Here is a 20,172-nt window from a genome sequence, read left to right as displayed (position 1 = left end):
ATGTAATCCAGTTGATAACGTAAAAGTGTGACGTAAAATCAAAACGGCCATTTTTCAAATGACATTCCTTCAAATATTTCACAACTTTGTGAGAAATTGGAAGTTGATTTGTGCCCGTTAGCACAAGTATCTTTCGTTTTATTATAAATTCCTCTGAAAGACGGCCTGTGATATTGAACTCTCCGTGTGTGTGTGTTTGTGTGTGTGGTGGACAGTGACTACCTGTACCTGAGCGAGCACTTCAGAGAGAGCCACTACCTGTGTGAGGAGGGCCGCTGTGCCACGGAGCAGTTCACCCACGCCTTCCGCACGGAGATCGACTACAAGGCCCACAAGGCCGGGGAGCACAGCAAGAACCGGGCAGAGGCCCGACAGAACCGCCAGATCGACCTGCAGTTCACCTACGCTCGGGGACCGCAGAGGAGGGACGGTTAGTGTGTGTGACTGTGACCGAGACTGTTTTGCTCCTCATGACTTTAGGATTTCTTTCAGAACCAGTGTTGGTAGAGGCTGTTCCTATCAGTTGGGATGACACACACACACACACACACACACACACACAGAGCACTATTCTGCATGTACTTGTGTGTGTTGGTGTGAATGTTGGGACGACACACACACACTAGGCTTGCCGCGGTAGTCGCTGATACTGGTGTTACTCGGTGTTCAGGCATCCACCAAGTACATTACTTGCCCAGCGGTGTGTGCTTTTTCTTTTTCTAATGGAAATAAACCCATTTAGTTCATTTTCTCAGTGCCCACATAAAAAAAAAAAAAATACTAAACGTGTTATCAGTGTAAATCAAACATTATAAACTGAACATGCGGACAGCAGCTATTTCTAGGTTTCACTTTAACTTCACGTGAATAATAATAATTCATTACATTTATATAGCGCTTTTCTAGACATTCAAAGTGCTCCCCACAATGTAGGGTGGAAATGGCCTCCTTCACCACCACTGGTAGCACCCAACCTTGGGCTACGCAGGTTCAATGGCTGCCATACACTGGCACCAGGCACACGTCACACTACGTTAAAGATCAAAGTAAGCGCTCTACTGATATTGAGCGGAATTGTCAAATGTCTGCTGTCACCAGTGGTGACAAACTGGTGTTTTCATGAGTTTATTAGTCATGGGAAATTCCACATCACTGTGGCAACCTAACACACACAGAGCACCATTCTGTATGTACTTGTGTGTGTGTGTTGGTGTGAATGCACGCACTCAGTTGGGATGACACACTAGGCTTTCCGCGGTAGTCGCTGATACTGGTGTTCCTCAGTGTTCAGGCATCCACCAAGTACATTACTTGCCCAGCGGTGTGTGCTTTTTCTTTTTCTAATAGAAATGTAAAAAAAAAAAAAATCATTTTCGCACATCAGTGCCCACTGCCCACATAAAAAATAAAAAAAGTATTTGTAAAATACTAAACGTGTAAATCAGACAACTTTATAAACTGAACATGCAGCTATTTTTAGGTTTCACATTCACTTAGTTTTAACTTCAGTGAAGGAGAGAGAGAAGCTTTAGAGAGACATGACACGTTACACAACGATGGCAGAGGATTTGAAAATGCTTCGGTGTTGATGTGATTAGGGCTGTCTTAAATGCTTCGAAGCTTCGAACGTTCGATTCGATGGCACAAGCTTCGAACATTAAAAAAAAAATCGAAGTTTAAAAAAAAATAAAAAAAATATTAATTTTTTTTTTTCAAAAAAGTTTTTTTTCAATTTTTTTTTTTTTACTTCGATTTGTGTGTGTGTGGTGTGTGTGTGTGTGTGTGTGAACTACCCATCCCAGTTAGGACAGCCGAATCCCGTCCAATTTTTCGCCGTCGACTAAAGACTCACTTCTTCAACCTCGGGGACATCATTCGAGACCACAATGTATGCTTCCATAGTTATGCTGATGATACACAACTATATATCTCCGCAGAACCAAATAACACTACAGCCATACAGTCCATTACAAATTGTCTGTTAGCAATAAACAAGTGGATGAACAATAACTTCCTAAAATTAAACGAAAGCAAGACCGAAATCCTATTGATCGGCCCAAAAGCGAAAAGGGAAGTGCTCTGTAAAAACCTGGGGAGTCTGTCATCCTATGTAAAGACTGAGGTTACAAGCCTAGGTGTCATCTTGGACTCAGACCTGACCTTTAAGTCTCATATAAATAAGGCCATGAAAACGTCATTCTTCCACCTAAGAAACATAGCGAAAGTAAGACCTTTCGTAAATAAAAAGGATGCAGAGAAACTTATTCATGCTTTTGTATCAAGTCGGCTTGACTATTGTAATGCACTGTTCACTGGTCTTCCCAAAGCAACCATTGGGAAGCTTCAGCTTATCCAAAACTCTGCAGCTCGATTACTAACTCATACAAGGAGAAGAGAACATATCACTCCAGTCCTGGCCACTCTGCACTGGCTTCCAATAACTCATAGAATTGATTTTAAGGTCCTTTTCCTAACATATAAAGCTCTTAATGAGCAAGGCCCAAAATACATAGCAAATTCCCTAGTTAGTTATCTGCCCTCAAGAACGCTACGGTCATCCACTACAGGTTTACTAGACATGCCCAGAAACCAAAAAAGGATAGGAAGTATGGCTTTTGCCAACTATGCCCCAAAACTATGGAACACACTACCAACACACATCAGAAACGCCAGCTCTATACACATTTTTAAAGGAAAATTAAAAACGTACCTATACAGTCTAGCTTACAAATAGTTATGGCTTGGAAAAACCTGATGGATCCATGAGGCTAGGATAAGCAAGTGTTTTTGCGGACCTCCCAAACTTTCAAACTTTTTAGATGAAGGAATGGGTACAATAGGAGACACGCCTCCAGTTTTTCAAAAGTTTTTGACACGCCTCAGCTTCTGAGCTGAAGGCGTGTTTTTGCGGACCTCCCAAACTTTCAAACTTTTTAGATGAAGGAATGGGTACAATAGGAGACACGCCTCCAGTTTTCAAAAGTTTTTGACACGCCTCAGCTTCTGAGCTGAAGGCGTGTTTTTGCGGACCTCCCAAACTTTAAAACTTTAGACTGTTTTCTTTATACGTTTTTCTTTTTCTTTCTTTCTACCACAATACACGGCCACTGATGGATCCATGGGACTTGGTAAAGCACTATGGACCCAACTATGACCACTGATAAAAACGTAACTACACTAGCGTTATAAGAGCTAAACATTGCTACCTACAATACAAGTGCATTGGTTTAGTGCACTTCCGGTTGCCACTGAGCGGAAATGTTTGTGTGGACCTGTTCTCCCAAACTGGTAAGCAAATGACTGTTTTTACGTTATTTTCATTTTTACGTTACTATTATTATTATTATTTTTTTTTTTTAAACATTGATCTTAACTGATCACTATGACTTTATTGCTTTTATCGTTATATATGCCTATAATTGTGTACAGCACTTTGAGCTACATGACATGTATGAAAGGTGCTTTATAAATACTTACTTACTTACTTACTTACATTATCTGAAATGATAAAAAAAAAATAAAAATCTAACCGTGACTAACCTTACTGTCATGCACTTGTCCTAATAAACTAACCTACACTGTAACACGCAACACTTTGATGAACATTGTTACTCAGCTGATAGAGTTGTACCCTTCTTGCTGTCTTGTCGTACAGAACTTGTAAGTCGCTTTGGATAAAAGCGTCAGCTAAATGACTAAATGTAAGTGTGTGTGTGTGTGTGTGTGTGTGTGTGTGTGTGTGTGTGTGTGTGTGCGCGCGCGCCTTGTAGAATTCCACACATAAGAAAGAAAGATACTGGGATGAATAAACAAAATAGGAAATAAAATGTAGAAATGCATGCAATACATAAATAAATATGAATCTCCATATATGAAATATAACATTTAGATAAGGTGCTACTGAGATGTTTTGGTGAGTTCTTTGTTTTTTTGTGGAAGTTGCCCTTCTTAAAAATGCATGAACATTCACTGATAATTGGTCTGTAGTAGAGTCTACAAGGTCTACATTGCCGGACCATGTAGAATCCGGACCTTGTAGACTGACATAATTCTGTGCATAGTTTAGTCTACACAGGCCATATTTCAAATAATCTAAATCTTACTTCATTCATCTTAAACATTCTTGATTTGGGGGATTGGTAGTTCCCATGAAATCTGAAGTTGTTCAAACGACAACAGCGATCCACCTTGAATTAAATCACACAGCCGAGTGAAACCTTGTTGGATGCGTCAGTCACGAAAGGGGCTACTTAATTAATTAATCCAACCCACTTTATTTATAGAGCACATTTAAAAACAACAAAGTTTACGAAAGTGCTGTACAAGTCCCACAACATAAAATAAAAAAAAATAAAAAAATATTAAAAAAAAATATTTTTTTTTATTTTTTTTTTATTTTTTTTCGAAGCTTCGAATTAAAATCGAAGCTCGGCCCCGAAGCTTCGATTGCCAAAAAAAGCTTCGAAGGTCAGCCCTAGATGTGATGCACCCACGTGTTTTGAGTGTGGACCTCTCTCTCAGGTATGGGTATGGTGACCGGGGACGACTACGAGGACACGAGGCACGGCCGAGGAGGACGAGGGAGGGTCCAGGCAGGACCGCAGAAGAGCTGGAGATACAACCGGTGAGTTGTTGTGGTATAGCTTGGGTTGGTTGTACTCGGGTTGTTGTTGTATAGCTTGGGTTGGTTGTACTTGGGGTTGTTGTGGTATAGCTTGGGTTTGTTGTACTTGGGGTTGTTGTGGTATAGCTTGGGTTGGTTGTACTTGGGGTTGTTGTGGTATAGCTTGGGTTTGTTGTACTTGGGGTTGTTGTGGTATAGCTTGGGTTGGTTGTACTTGTTGTTGCACTTGTCACCATCACGCTTGAGGAGGAGCAGTAATAGTCATAGCAGTAGTAGTTGTCGTCAGGTTGTAATATGGCCCGCCTGCGGTGGTCGTAGTGCTAGTAGTTATGTCAGTTGTAGATGTAGCAGAGTCTTGCTAGGTTATATACTATTGGCATATATTGCTTACGGAGGACAACGTTAAGTAGAAGTGCTGCATAAGGAAATCCTTCTTGCCACAAAACTGCGACCTGTGAATCTAATTTTGCAGTACTTGCAATCGTTTATTTTAGATACATTTAAATGTAGAAGATGCCAGTTATCTGTATGCTCTGTGAATACTACTAATATGTGTGTTTTGTCCATTTGCACCATGTGTGTGTGTCTGCGTGCCTGCATGCATTTATGTATGTATTGTGTATTTGTGTTCATACGCGTTTCTACTTATTTGCACGTTGTTAACATGTGTTTCTTGCTCTGTGTGCAGTGAGGAGGAGGATAGGGACGTGGCGGCTGCTATGAGGGCCTCCATGGTGGTCCGTAGGCAGGAGGACAGAGGAGCCATGCAGGACAGGAGCGCACCCAAACACCGCAAGGAGGAGAGGATGGAGAGACCGGACAGGATGGAGAGACCGGACAGGATGGAGAGACCGGACAGGATGGAGAGACCGGACCGGATGGAGAGACCGGACCGGATGGAGAGACCGGACAGGATGGAGAGAACTGACCGGATGGAGAGAATGGACAGGATGGAGAGAATGGACCGGACCGAAGCGGAGGACTCTAGACACAGGACTGGACCACCAGAACCTCCAGGTAAATATAGCACAGTCCACGGCCTGAAAGGGGAAATTACATTGTGCCATTCTAATGCTCTAAGACAGTTCAGTCAATATATAAAAACAAATATATATATATATAATATCAAGACGTCTGATCAACAAGTGACACCTTTAGGAGTTGTTAAATTAATTGTCGACCAACCTTGTGGGCTCACTGAATATTTATTTACATCCAAAATAGTTTTATTTAAATGTTGGTCTTATAGCTCTGAATCTGAAAATGTTCCCATATCCCAGTAAGATCACTATAGTTGCTGTCATAGTGTCCTGTTGTTCCACTATTCACTGCCTATGGAGCAGCTCTTAAATGTGTCTCTTTTAAAAATGTATGTATATATATATATATATATATATATATATATATATATATTATTGGGCTTTCTGTATTTTTCACCCATCCCAATTTAGTCATTATGCTAATTCCCTTCCTGGTCGTTGCGCGCATTACCCCACTGTCGGCCTGGGGAGGGTGTAGAATTACCACATGCCTCCTCCGATACATGTGGAGTCGCCAGCCGCTTCTTTTCACCTGACAGCGAGGAGTTTCACTGGGCGAACGTAACGTGTGTGTAGGTTCACACCATTTCCCCCAGATCCCCTCCCTGCTGAACAGGCACCCCGATCGACCAGTAGGAGTCGCACATACCCGACACATACACCACCGGCTTCCCACCCGCTAACGCTGCCAATTGTGTTGGTAGGGATGACTGACCAAGCCGTAGGTACCGCTGACAGCTAGATTCAAACCCAGAGTCTCTGCGGTGGTAGGCGAGTGCTAAGTCCACTGCGCTACCCAGCCGCACCATTTGAATTGGTCTCTTTTTTTATTTTATTTAAATTGTTTTTATTGGTTTTTTAAACATTCAACAACATTATATACATACGTACAAACATACATACAATACATGACTACATTTATTTAGGCACAATACCTAAAATAAATGAAAAATAAAGTAGACAAAAATAAAATAAAAATAGTAAAAATAATCAAAGAAAATTGCATTGTTCCCATAGAGGTTGTCACTTGCCATATAGAAATTGCCTATCCTATGCCTAAGCATCCTCTGCCGGGAATTTTAGATTGAAATAATCCAGAAATGGCTGCCAAACTTGGAAGAATTTCTGGGTAGAGCCCCTGGTGGAGTATTTAAGTCTCAAGTTTTAGGTGTGCCATCACATCTTCGACCCAGCGTCGATGTGATTGAGGGATGGCTGACTTCCAATTAAGCAAAATAAGGCGTCTAGCCAACAAAGAGGAGAAGGCCACAGCATCTGTTTGAGCGACAGATACCCTGATTTCGCCAGGGAGCACTCCAAAAACTGCAACCAAGTGGTTGGGGCTGATCTCCCTGTCACACATGAATGAAAATGTTTCAAAAACAGAAAGCCAGAATCGGGATAGTGATGGGCATGACCAGAACATATGGCAGAGAGTGGCTGGAGCCTGATGGCACCTGGGGCAGGTCGGATCCACATCCGGGTAGATCTCGGCAAGTCTGCTCTTAGAGAGGTGTAGTCTATGAAATACCTTAAATTGGAGTAATCCATGTCTGATGCAGACAGATGATGAATTTATTCTTTTAATTGCCAATTGCCAAGAATCTTCCGGGATTTCAAGTCCCATATCCTTACCCCATGACTCCCTAATACGGTCCAGTGATGGGGATGCCATCTCTTGGATATCCCTGTATATTGAATTGGTCTCTTAACACTTTCAGTGCCCGGCCATTAACATGGGAAATATGGTTAAATGCCACCACCCACTTCAATGATAGCGTTGTGAACGCATAAGTCTTAAATTATGGCTATGTGTCTAATCTGCCTGTCGCTTATCAATGACTTGTTTGCAGTCAACATTGTCTAAACGGATTGTTTTTTAATCGGTTCATTTTCGTTTTATAGCATTTTGAAAAGCCCTTGTTTTTCAGGAAAATATATAGATTCCGTGATAAAAGGCATTTACTGGAATATTCTAGCATACACAAAAACGTTGTAATTGTTCTGCCTATTTATGAATCGTTTTCAAATAAACGCTAGATTATCGATAGTATATGTGTACTTATGCACGCTATAGAGGCGGGCTGAAAAATCGATTCTCTCATTTCCTCATCAGCGATCACAGCCACACACACGTCATATCCTAAGATTGGTAAAATAAATTCCTTACCTGAGATCAGATTATTATTAAAAAGATTATTCCAATTCCTGATCGCCATTCCAAATATCGATCATGCTTATTGATTACAGTGTTGGGTCCTGTAAATACATAATCCACGCGTTTTCCGGGCCGGCGAGCACAATCGATCCTTCAGTTGGCTTGAGGGAAAAGAAAAATTAGCAAACTGGCCACCCCCCCTTCAGCAGTGTAAAGTAATGGGGTGCAGTACCACAGGGAGAGACAATAGGGGGCGGCATCTTTCCAATTGACCTCAGAGAGACTCTGCTTGATGAAATATGAATTCAAATCGCCAATAATAAAAAAAAAACTACAAACAAACGCTATATAGCGTCGGGGGCACTCAAAGGTCGGCATGAACTAACGACAAAACGCGTCCGTGGCACTCTGTGTTAATGACATCATCACTAGGGATGTCGGGATTAACCGGTTTTGCTGCCGACTAACATGTTCCAACACCTTCAAGATAACCATTTATCCCTGTATGACCAGGTCAAGGTAAAAAAGCTAACCAGCTAAGCCCAAACAGTTGAAACTCCCCTGGAGCACAGAGAGCAGGTAGCGGTCCCTGAAGCTCAGCAGCCTGAATGTATGATTTGTTGTTCTGACCCTCTGATAGTGAGGACCATGAAGAGTAGCAATCCACTGGGCGAAGATGACGATTTCCCAGCTTTGGGTGCTATCGCTGCCACGCCAATGCCAAGGTACACACACAATTATACACACACACACACACTAGAGTTCCCGTGAGTAATGTGACATTTTTCATGAGTTTTCCATAATACCGGTGACACCTAATATTTGACATAGCGACACTCAACATCTGTGGAGCACTTATTTTTATCTTTAACGTTATGCAATTACACTGATCCACTGTGTCTGTCCGTCTAAGTCAGTTTTTAATACATTTTCAATGACTAGTATTAATTAGTTGGACAGACAAGAGTTGATGTGTTCAAATTTAAAAATAAACCAACGGTAATACCTTTCCTTACATTTTGTATGGTTGATCAATGTAGCTGCAGCCTTAACGCAAACATACTGTCGCTGGTCTGGACTGGTCCTCTGTCACTGGTCTGGACTGGTCCTCTGAGCTCCTCTCCAGTCAAACATACTGTCGCTGGTCTGGACTGGTCCTCTGAGCTCCCTTCTGGTCGAGCTTTCGCTGCTGCAAATCTGAACGATTGCCATCATTGTTTAACATGTCGTGGCGTCTCTAGAGCCTTCCTTTTCTCCTTCACGTGAAAGGCATTAAAGCGTTCCGTCTTGAGACGGATTTCCGTCAATTTGATTCGGAGTCGTGACGGATTAATATGATTTGTAGACTGAACAACATAAGCAAGCGCCAATGGCGGGCAGGTTTTAGGTTTGGCGAGTGACATTTGCGAGGTCTGTCCGCCACATGGCGGGTAACAAAATACTCATGTAAAATAATTAAAACTGCGGTGTGTTTTGGTCTTACGACAGTCGCCTTTTTTGCAGCCTCACGCGTCAATCTCTCCTTGTTTACCGACGTCACATCCACCACGTGCTTATGTACCTGCTTGCACTGTAACGTTACGCACGCCTGCTATACCGATTAGCTAACGCTAGCTTAATAGTGTTAAATGGAAGGAGTAAGCCGGCCACTAAAAAGAAAACCCACCGCGGTTTTCTCAGACGAAAAGGATGAGAGCGGGACCACCTAACAAAAAGTTTCGAGCGGAATGGAAGTTTGAAGATAGCGGTGTTTCAAGAGACTGCTCTGATCATCACCCTGAAATTCGTCTTGGCTGAATGACAGGCTAAACAAAATAGCCATGTGAGCATCAACTTTTCGAATTGAAACGATAAATAAGCACATCGTCTCATACTGGTTTCATAATACAACGTTTCCGAATGGACGTTTGGATTAAACAAAGTGATGCTTTCCCAGCGAAACACAAGCTGCTTAACATTACAGGTATGTGTCATGCACGTTAATGCAGCTAATGTTAAGGTAGCAGGAGCCGGCCTGTCGGCCAACAAAGTTGTTTCAACAAATGTATTCACAAAATGGATTATCATTCAAACGTTATTGAAGCCTCCTGTGACCAGTAAGTAGGTACTACTACTCAACCGCAGCAATGTTCACTATGAATTGAAAATGGGCGACCCTGATGTAAACAAGACAAACGTCTTTCTCTGGTCTGCATTCCCTTAACAATTGTGTGTATTGAGCCGTACTGTATGGCAATACCATTCTGCAATCTGTTAAATAAAGTCTTCATTCAATCGCTATGTGCCTAAAGTCAAGACTCTACACAGTACTGAACTAGAAAAAACCTGTGAGTAAGTAAAGTATGCTGGAGTGAGGCGCAGACGGAAGTGGCCATAAAATACCAGAGGGAGGTGATGAATGAAAACTTTATTTAAAGGAAAACTCCAACATTTTGGGAAATTAGCTTACCGTATTTAACATCTTCCCTGGAGTTAGACAAGAAGATACATACCTTTTTTGTCTCTGTGCATGCATTAGGCTTAGGGAACAGCCGCTCCGTTAGCGTAGCTTAGCTTCATCACTGGAAGTGGGTCAGACTTGTACCCTGACGTTCCCTACATTTACATCATTTACATTTAGTCATTTAGCTGACGCTTTTATCCAAAGCGACTTACAAGTTCTGTACGACAAGCCATCAGGAAGGGCACAACTCTATCAGCTGAGCAACAATGTTCATCAAAGTGTTGAGTGCTACAGTGTAGGTTAGTTTATTAGGACAAGTGCATGACAGTACGGTTAGTTAGGGTTAGATTTTTTATTTTTTTTTAATTCAGATAATGGTTGAAGAAGTGCGTCTTTAGTCGACGGCGAAAGATTGGACGTGATTCGGCTGTCCTAACTGGGGTGGGTAGTTCATTCCACCATTGTGGGGCAAGGACTGAGAATAGGCGACTTCTCTTTGATGACCCTCCCGGAGCTTGGATAGGAGTAGGTCTGAGGCGGCCAGAAGATGCAGAGCGTAGGGGTCTTGAGGGTGTGTAGTTAGAGTGCCCTACAGTCACGAAATACACTCCAAATACAACTCCAAAACGTTCCTGTAAACATGTTGTGACCTGGCTGTGTATTTACCACGTGGAGAAATAAAAAATAATTGAATTCGACAATTACGTTTTCTAAGCAAATATACTCTGAACTATTTTTTGCCTAACCATTCCTCTCTGGGCGCAGTGATTTCAGTGCTACTTTCTAACGTGACGCCGTGTTTGTTTACATTCTCATTTCATTCAAATGATCCGAACCGATTGAAGTTTATGGATACCATGACTTAAAATCCTCTTACCTTGATGATTAAAAGCCTCCCCAATTTAGAAAACAGTATTCCCATGGCTGGTCTTGATATACTGCACGCTAACGGAGCTAACCAGCAACCGGACACTAAAGCAGATAACTAGGCTAACTTCCGGTCGGGGGGTTCCAAAATAAAAGAGCGACGTCTATAGCAGCGGAAATAAGTTTATTTTGTACATTATCACAATACATCATTTGAACTATACACAATACATAATTTGAACTATAGACAACACATCATTTGAACTATACACAATACTGAATTTGAACTATAGACAATACATAATTTGAACTATACACAATACTGAAAAGTTACAGTATGTAGATTTGTTTATTTGTATGACAAAGTCAGTCAACCCTCGCAATCAGTTTCATTTAATGAATTGAAAACAGCATTGATATTACGTAAAAGCAAACTGGCAATAGAAAAGATGTTCAAAATGATCTAGTTCCCTTAAAACGCTAACGCTATTAAATAAAAAATATATATAGTGGAGGTTAAAATAAATATGACTTGGCCTGAAAAAAAGTTCAGTCAGGAGATTTGTTTTGCTTTAATCCCTGAGTTAAAACTACTGTGAAAGTGAACTTAATCTACTCCAAGTATTGTAATATACTGTACCTTTACTGTAAGTGCTTGAATGTAGTTTATTGTATAGTCCAGTTTTTACCACCAGCTTCTCAACTCAAAAACCCATCTGCTTACCTGCTGTCTGCACTGTTTACATACAGATTCTACATCAACCATGACTGCTGCTGTTGAACCTAGACTGCTTACATACCCAATGTGTAATACTGTTGTTTACACTTGTTGTCACCTTTACTTTCACACACGAATCCTAATTTTATTATATGTATATAGTATTATATCTTTTACTTGTGTCATTCCATGTTTATTTACTTTTTTTTCTTACTTTATTTCGCCTTTTTATATATCTAGTGCTCCTACTGCTGAGTTGACCTGTTTCTCTCGTCCAACACATTTATTTGTCATGTATGTTGACACAAGATCAACGGTACAATGAAAAGAAACTTGAAACATGTATTTGTGTGGCCTGTTGCCCCTGCAGTATGAAGCCAGCTCCTGCCCTGGCCTTGGCCCCTGTTGCTCTGAAGGAGGATGACTTCCCCAGTCTGTCAGCTACCAAGGTTTCCAGCCCCATGACCCCGGCTTACTCCGCCCAGCCCAGGAAGACCTCCTCCTTCCAGGAGGAAGATTTCCCCGCCCTCGTCACCAAGATCCGCCCTCCCAACCCCTCGGCGGGCGGCAGGTCTGCCTGGTCCACCCACGCTGCTGGGCCTAAACCTTCCTCCCAGCCCCCTCCTCCCTCCTCTAAAGCCCCCCCCCTATCCAACCACCACCCTCCACCCACATTCTTGTCCTCCGGCCCCCAGCTCCTCTCTTCCTCCTCCTCCTCTTTGACCTCTCGGAGGAAAAAGAAGGGAGTGGAGAACGCCAGGCCCAGACCGGCCCATTCTCCGGCCTCGTCGGACGAGGAGTCTCGGGGGGTGACCCAGCAGGTGTTCAGGACTGTTCCCACCATGCGGGACATCTCCTCTCTGCTCACTGTTAAAGGAAACGGCAGCAGCAGCCAACCTTCAACTTTGACCTCTAACGGTTCAACCACAGCCCCTATCTCCAACGCCAACATCAACACAAACGCCAACGCTGCTGCCTCTAAAGCCGGCAAGAAGAAGAAACAGCAGCAGCAGCAATGGAACACGGAAACCCCTCCTCCGTCGTCCTCGGCGGCGATGAGCATAGCGGCTGCTTCCATGGAAACGGTGGTGCAGAAGGACAACGGAAGGACCCAGAACAAACCCTCTCCCGCAGTGGCGGCGACGGCATCCGAGGTGTCGGGAGGCGTGCCGGGTGGATTGGCCAACGGGTATGCAGAGAAACCGTCGCAGCCCGTAGCCTTGACGACTGTTGCCTCGGTAACCCTGCAGCCTAACCCAGACCCCCCACTTGAAGATGAGGAAGAGTTCCCTGCCCTAGTCTCCAAGAAACCACCGCCAGGTACACAAGCGCGCACACACACACATCCCCAGACTTGTGTATCAGTTTTGTATCATTAGGTTTCATTCCATTTGCTTAGGTTTTCATTTTGTTAGGTTTAGTTTTGTTAGGTTTTGTTTTGTTAGATTTAGTTTTATTAGGTTTCTAAATCCCGGTATTGACCCCACTGTTTGGTTTCCTCTCAGTTGCCGCCTTCCTCCAGCATGTTCACACGTCTTCAAAACGGTATGCAGAGAAACCGTCACAGCCCGTAGCCTTGACGACTGTTGCCTCGGCAACCCTGCAGCCTAACCCAGACCCCCCACTTGAAAAGGAGGAAGAGTTCCCTGCCCTCATCTCCAAGAAACCACCGCCAGGTACACAAGCGCACACACACACACACACACACACATCCCCAGACTTGTGTATCAGTTTTGTATCATTAGGTTTTATTCCATTTGGTTAGGTTTTCATTTTGTTAGGTTTTCATTTTTAGGTTTTCATTTAGTTGGGTTTTCATTTAGTTAGTTTTAGTTTTGTTAGGTTTTCATTTAGTTAGGTTTAGTTTAGTTTAGTTTATTTGCCAATTATTAAAATACATTACATGTTACAACAAGTCATGCATCCTAAAATTATCAAGGATAGCACAAAAAAGTCAGACTTATTTCCATTGTGGTCCTTGGTCTCAGCAGCACATGGTATTTACATAAACATGTATTACACATATTACCATCAGCCTACAGTATATTGCTAAAAATAGAATTAAAAAGTAAAATACAACATTATTAATAAAATATACAAATACAATATAAAAAATTTACAGACACACTAAAACTACACTACATTAAAAACTAGAACCTTCCTTAGTTTCAAGTTCAAGTTTCTTTAATAGTTGTCATACAGAAGTACAGAATACTTTCATACAAAATGCTTCTTACTGTTACGCTCCAGAGACTGTGCTAGACAAGATAGTATCAAATAACATAGTATAGCATGTAATTTAGAAGAAGAAAATGAGGTCACAGTGTTCGGTATAGACATATGTACAATGTTCTGAGTTACCATATAATATACAATACTATGCAGTGTACTAATGTACAGTACTATATAGTGCAAAGCAGAAATGGGATGAGGTACAATTTAGGTACAATTTACAGTAAGGTGTACGAGTTGTAGTGCAATCCTTCATCAATAAATATAAAGTGTGGGGAGTGGGTGCTACAGTGTGTTTGTTTAAAGTGGGTGTGTGCTATAAAGTGTGTGGAGTGGGTGCTACAGTGTGTTTGTTTAAAGTGAGTGTGTGCGTGTGGATGTGTGTGCTATGTGCGTTTGGTGGTTGTTGTTGTGTAGTGTTCATTGTTCGTTTAGCAGCCTGATGGCCTGGGGATAGAAGCTTCTTCTGAGTCTTTCTGTGCTCGCCTTGAGACTCCGGTATCGCTTGCCTGACCGCAGCAGTTCAAAGAGGCAGTTGTTCGGGTGACTGGAGTCTTTAATGATTCTCTTAGCCTTGCCCTTGCAATGCTTGTTGTAAATGTTCTGGAGGGTGGGGAGCCCCCCTCCAATTGTGCGTTCGGCTGAACGTGTCACTCTTTGTAGTCTGCTTCGGTCTTGTGCAGTGCTATTCCCAAACCAGGAGGTGATGTTGCCGGTCAAGATGCTCTCTATTGTACATGAGTAGAAGTTCTTAAGGATCTTCTGACTGACTTGGAACTTCCTTAGGCGCCTGAGGAAGTAGAGGCGTTGTCGTGCCTTCTTCACAACACTGTCAATGTGTGTGGTCCATGTCAAGTCCTCGGATATGTAGGCTCCGAGGTACTTAAAGCTGTTGACTCTCTCAACCGGTGCCCCGTCGATGCTGAGGGGGCTGTAGTCCTTGACCCCCGACCTCCTGAAGTCCACAATCATCTCCTTTGTTTTGCTGACGTTCAGGGAGAGGCTGTTTTCCTGGCACCATCCCGCCAGGACCTTGACCTCTTCCAGGTAGGCCCTCTCGTCGTTGGCAGAGATCAGGCCCACCACCACTGTGTCGTCAGCAAATTTGATGATTGTATTGCTACTCCGCTGAGCCACACAGTCGTGTGTGTACAGGGAGTAGAGGAGGGGACTCAGAACACAGCCCTGGGGGGCCCCTATGTTGAGGGTGATGGATGAGGAGGTGCAGTTGCCTGCTCTCACCACCTGGGGTCTGCCAGTCAGGAAGTCCAAGACCCACTGGCAGAGGTCATAGTTCAAGCCCAGGTCCCTGACCTTGGCTATGAGTATGGAGGGGACTATGGTATTGAATGCCGAGCTGTAGTCGATGAATAGCATTCTCACATAGTTCCCCTGCCTCTTGTCCAGGTGTGATGCTGCTGTGTGCAGCACATGGGCTATGGCGTCCTCCGTGGACCTGTTGGGGCGGTATGCAAATTGCAGGGGGTCCATGTTGATGGGGAGGGAGGAGCAGATGTAGCCCTTTACTAGCTTCTCAAAGCACTTCATGGCTATGGAGGTGAGAGCTACAGGGCGGTAGTCGTTGAGGCAAGCAGGCTTGGATTTTTTGGGTACAGGGATAATAGTGGACTTCTTCAGGCAGGTGGGGATGACAGCCTGTTCTAAGGACAGGTTAAATATGTCAGTGAATACTGGGGCCAGTTGGTCGGCACAGACTTTTAGGACGCGGCCGGGGATGCCGTCCGGACCTGCTGCCTTCCTGATATTCACTTTTTTAAAGGTCCGCCTCACCTCATGCTCTGTTACCCTGAACACTGCGCCTCCATCAGCAGCCGACCCCCCCCCCCATTGCCGTGGCTTGTGAGCTGGTGTTGTTATTACCAGCATCAAACCTCGCATAGAAGGTATTGAGGTCATTTGCTAAGGAGATGTCACTGTTCAGTTTGAGGGAGGCGCCTTTGTAGTCTGTCATCGTTTTGAGCCCCTGCCACATAGCTCTAGAGTCAGCTTGTTCAAACTGGAGTTCAATTTTATCCCTGTAGCGCCGTTTGGCCTCTGACACTGTCCTCCTTACGTTGTATCGCGCCACCTTGTGGTCATTCATGTTGCCTGCCACTAGGCCGTCGTTGTATGCTTTGGTGCGCTCTCTCAGAGCTTCACGGACGGATTTGTCTACCCAGGGTTTTTGATTTGGGTAAACTCTCATTTTGGTAGTGGGGATTGTTTCTTCCACCAAAGTACAAACATAGTCCAGCACTGTCTCCGTGTTACTCTGGGACATTTTCTAGGAGCCATTTCCTAACGTTCACCTTGAAACTATACAGGTTCACGATCTGTTTGGTGATCAACGGCAACTCATTCCACTGTGCTCTGTGAGCAAAAGGTTTTGTTTTGTTAGGTTTCGTTTAGTTTAGTTAGGTTTAGTTTTGTTAGGTTTTGTTTAGTTTTGTTAGGTTAGGTTTTGTTTAGTTTTGTTAGGTTTAGTTTTCTTAGGTTTAGTTTTATTAGGTTTCTAAATCCCGGTATTGACCCCACTGTTTGGTTTCCTCTCAGTTGCCGCCTTCCTCCAGCATTGTACACACAATGTTCACACGTCTTCAAAACGGTATGCAGAGAAACCGTCACAGCCCGTAGCCTTGACGACTGTTGCCTCGGCAACCCTGCAGCCTAACCCAGACCCCCCACTTGAAAAGGTGGAAGAGTTCCCTGCCCTCATCTCCAAGAAACCACCGGCAGGTACACAAGCGCACACACACACACACACACACACACATCCCCAGACTTGTGTATCAGTTTTGTATAATTAGGTTTAATTCCATTTGGTTAGGTTTTCATTTTGTTAGGTTTTGTTTTGTTAGGTTTAGTTTGGTTAGGTTTTGTTTGGTTAGGTTTTGTTAGGTTTTGTTAGGTTTTGTTTTGTTAGGTTTTGTTTTAGGTTTTGTTTCGTTTAGTTTTGTTAGGTTTTGTTAGGTTTTGTTTAGTTTTGTTAGGTTTTGTTTTATTAGGTTTTGTTAGGTTTTGTTTAGTTTTGTTAGGTTTTGTTAGGTTTTGTTTAGTTTTGTTAGGTTTTATTTAGGTTTTGTTTAGTTTAGTTTTGTTAGGTTTCGTTTAGTTTTGTTAGGTTTTGTTAGGTTTTGTTTTGTTAGATTTTGTTTAGTTTAGTTTGGTTTTGTTTAGTTAGGTTTTGTTTAGTTTTGTTAGGTTAGGTTTCGTTAGGTCTCGTTTTGTTTAGTTGGGTTTCGTTTAGTTTTGTCAGGTTTTGTTTTATTAGGTTTTGTTTAGTTTTGTTAGGTTTTGTTTTGTTAGGTTTTGTTTAGTTTTGTTAGGTTAGGTTTCGTTTAGTTTTGTTAGGTTTAGTTTAGATTTGTTAGGTTTCGTTTTGTTAGGTTTCTAAATCCCGATATTGACCCCACTGTTTGGTTTCCTCTCAGTTGCCGCCTTCCTCCAGCATGTTCACACATCTTCAAAACGGTATGCAGAGAAACCGTCGCAGCCCGTAGCCTTGACGACTGTTGCCTCGGCAACCCTGCAGCCTAACCCAGACCCCCCACTTGAAAAGGAGGAAGAGTTCCCTGCCCTCATCTCCAAGAAACCACCGCCAGGTACACAAGCACACACACACACACGCACACACACACACACACAGTCCCGATACCGATCCGATACCCATTGTCCAATTTCTTCTCTCCAAAAAAGTTAAAAAAAAAAACAATGTATCCGCGTTTTTTATTTTTATATATATATATATATATATATATATATATATATATATATATATATATATTACAATTTATTTTGTTTTTAAGAATTGTAAAGGATCACAAGTGTGTTTTTGATTTGTTGTAAACAAAGACAGAAAATAAACTTCATTCAATTAATAAACTGTATGCCTCACCGTCACTGTGTGGAAGAGACTGGGATCATTCTTTTGTGCAAGGCAACATCAGGCTTGACCTAAAACATGACTTTCCTAACTTAGTGAAACTAAATGTAACAAATTAACACATAGATATAAATGTACTGAATGGTTTTCTTATTTTATTTATAAAAAAATATAAAAAATCCTATATATATATATATATATATATATATTTTTTTTTTACCGATACCCGATCCAGCTATTTTACTGATATCGGCGGCCGATACCAATATCGGATCGGTGCATCCCTATCCTCCTGCATTGTACACACATTGTTCACACATCTTCAAAACACATTTTTGACTGGTCCTAATCTTATGTTGTTGGATGAACCGGAGAACATTGGCTGAAAGTCATCCCAACAACACACCCACAGGTGCTTCTCTTGTTTCTTTGTCTAGCTGGGGGAGTTGGTTCTTTTTCTCACATTGTTTCTGCCAATGTCCATTTCTATAAAACTATAGAAAGTGTCTATTACAGATTTCTTGATTTTTAAAAAGACACAGTTGGGTCAAATCTCTATTTGGACACAATAAGAGCAGACTAAGGGAAGTTAGGCCTGTTTATTTCTTGTTATTGATTTACCTACATAGGCTGTATAAATAGTAGTATACTATATAAATAGATAGTTAAGTTGTTGAGGCACATTTCCTAAATTGAACATGGCAACATTTGAAGAAAAAAAAGAGAGATAAATAAATAATTATATATATATAAAAATAAACTAGCCTGTTCTAAATCCATTCCCTGCGCCACTATGTCTCTGTTTAATCATCTCTCTGCTGTGTGTTATATGTTAGGCTTGGGCTTCAAGAGTTCCTTCCCTCTGAAAGCCCAGACAGCGGCCCCCTCCGCCACCACGCCCCCTGTTCCACCTGGCCTGGGCAGCCTGTCCAATAAGCCCCCTCCTGGTTTCACTGGCGTCCCTCTCAACAGCAACGTGGTAGAGCCCGCTCCCCCCGCTCCTGACAGGTGAGCCACTCCGCCCTCATTAGGTGACTCAGATCTCAGGTCGCATTCACACCAGAGCTGCTATTAAACGCACCAGAGTTTGGATAGTCCGCTTGGTTTGGGGTAGTGTGAACGCTCATTCAAACTCTGGTGCGGACCAAAAAAGAGAACTCTGGTCCGCCTGAAAACGTAGGTCTCGGTTCGCTTCCAAGTGAACCCTGGTGCGTACTTTTGTGGTGTGAATGCTCATCGGACCAAACGCAAGACCAAATATAGGAAGTGACCCGATAAACTGTGCATCTTGAGTAGAAGGAAACAAAACAAACACTGCGGCGCGCACTGCAAAACAAGCACGCGTGGAACATGTCTCGTGGACAGACGTGGGCGAATGAGGAGGTAAAAGCCCTGATAGAAATATGGTCAGACGAGCTAATTAAACAGCTGCTTGTGGCCACTCACAAAAACAACGAGGTGTCAGGTGTGTACAAGTTGTTTAGCGACAGAATGATGGCAATGAGCTTCAATCGAACAATCGACCAATGTCACATCAAAGTAAAAAAAAAAACTGCGGCAGCATTTCAGCAATATGAGAATAATGTGTGTGCGCTGGGCTGCTTCGCAGAATAATGTGGTGTGTGTGTGCGCTGGGCTGCTTCGCAGAATAATGTGTTGTCTGTGTATGTGTGTGCGCTGGGCTGCTTCGCAGAATAATGTGGTGTGTGTGCGCATGTGTGTGCGCTGGGCTGCTTCGCAGAATAATGTGGTGTATGTGTGTGCGCTGGGCTGCTTCACAGAATAATGTGGTATGTATGTGCGCTGGGCTGGGCTGCTTCACAGAATAATGTGGTGTATGTGTGTGCGCAGGGCTGGGCTGCTTCGCAGAATAATGTGGTGTATGTGTGTGCGCTGGGCTGCTTCGCAGAATAATGTGGTGTGTGTATGTGTGTGCTGGGCTGCTTCGCAGAATAATGTGGTGTGTGTGTGCGCTGTAGAGCTGTCCCCGAAGCCTGTTTTTTGGATTCTATATATCCACAATAGACAAGCGCCCTTTTCGATCGTGTGACATTGTTCAGAAAGTTTGGTGCACTTGACAAATTGCAGTGTGAAAGCAAACCGAACCAAATGAAGAGTCCACCAAACTATATGTGAAAGCGACCTCAGCTTGTCACTGTAGGTTCAACATGTCTTTCTGGGTCACAAGCAGGGCTTGACATTAACAC

The 20,172-nt window shown here is 42.9% G+C and overlaps 1 protein-coding gene across 1 annotated transcript in view; it reads left to right on the top strand.

Moving 5' to 3' along the window:
- Positions 1-20,172, top strand: part of znf598 (zinc finger protein 598) — a 64,253-nt gene that overhangs the window by 19,087 nt on the left and 24,994 nt on the right. Inside the window, exons 5-13 of the mRNA XM_084329642.1 lie at positions 216-430; positions 4,522-4,624; positions 5,313-5,641; positions 8,463-8,547; positions 12,221-13,170; positions 13,356-13,526; positions 16,636-16,818; positions 17,514-17,684; positions 18,802-18,973. Coding sequence (XP_084185768.1) covers positions 216-430; positions 4,522-4,624; positions 5,313-5,641; positions 8,463-8,547; positions 12,221-13,170; positions 13,356-13,526; positions 16,636-16,818; positions 17,514-17,684; positions 18,802-18,973 — 2,379 coding nt within the window. The remainder of the gene's footprint in view (positions 1-215; positions 431-4,521; positions 4,625-5,312; positions 5,642-8,462; positions 8,548-12,220; positions 13,171-13,355; positions 13,527-16,635; positions 16,819-17,513; positions 17,685-18,801; positions 18,974-20,172) is intronic.

The sequence above is a fragment of the Notolepis coatsorum genome (genome assembly GCF_963971535.1).
Source record: "Notolepis coatsorum genome assembly, chromosome: 14".
In the NCBI taxonomy this organism is placed as follows: domain Eukaryota; kingdom Metazoa; phylum Chordata; class Actinopteri; order Aulopiformes; family Paralepididae; genus Notolepis; species Notolepis coatsorum.
The sequence above is the reverse complement of the archived record's forward strand: the minus strand, read 5'-3'. Positions and strand labels throughout refer to the sequence as shown.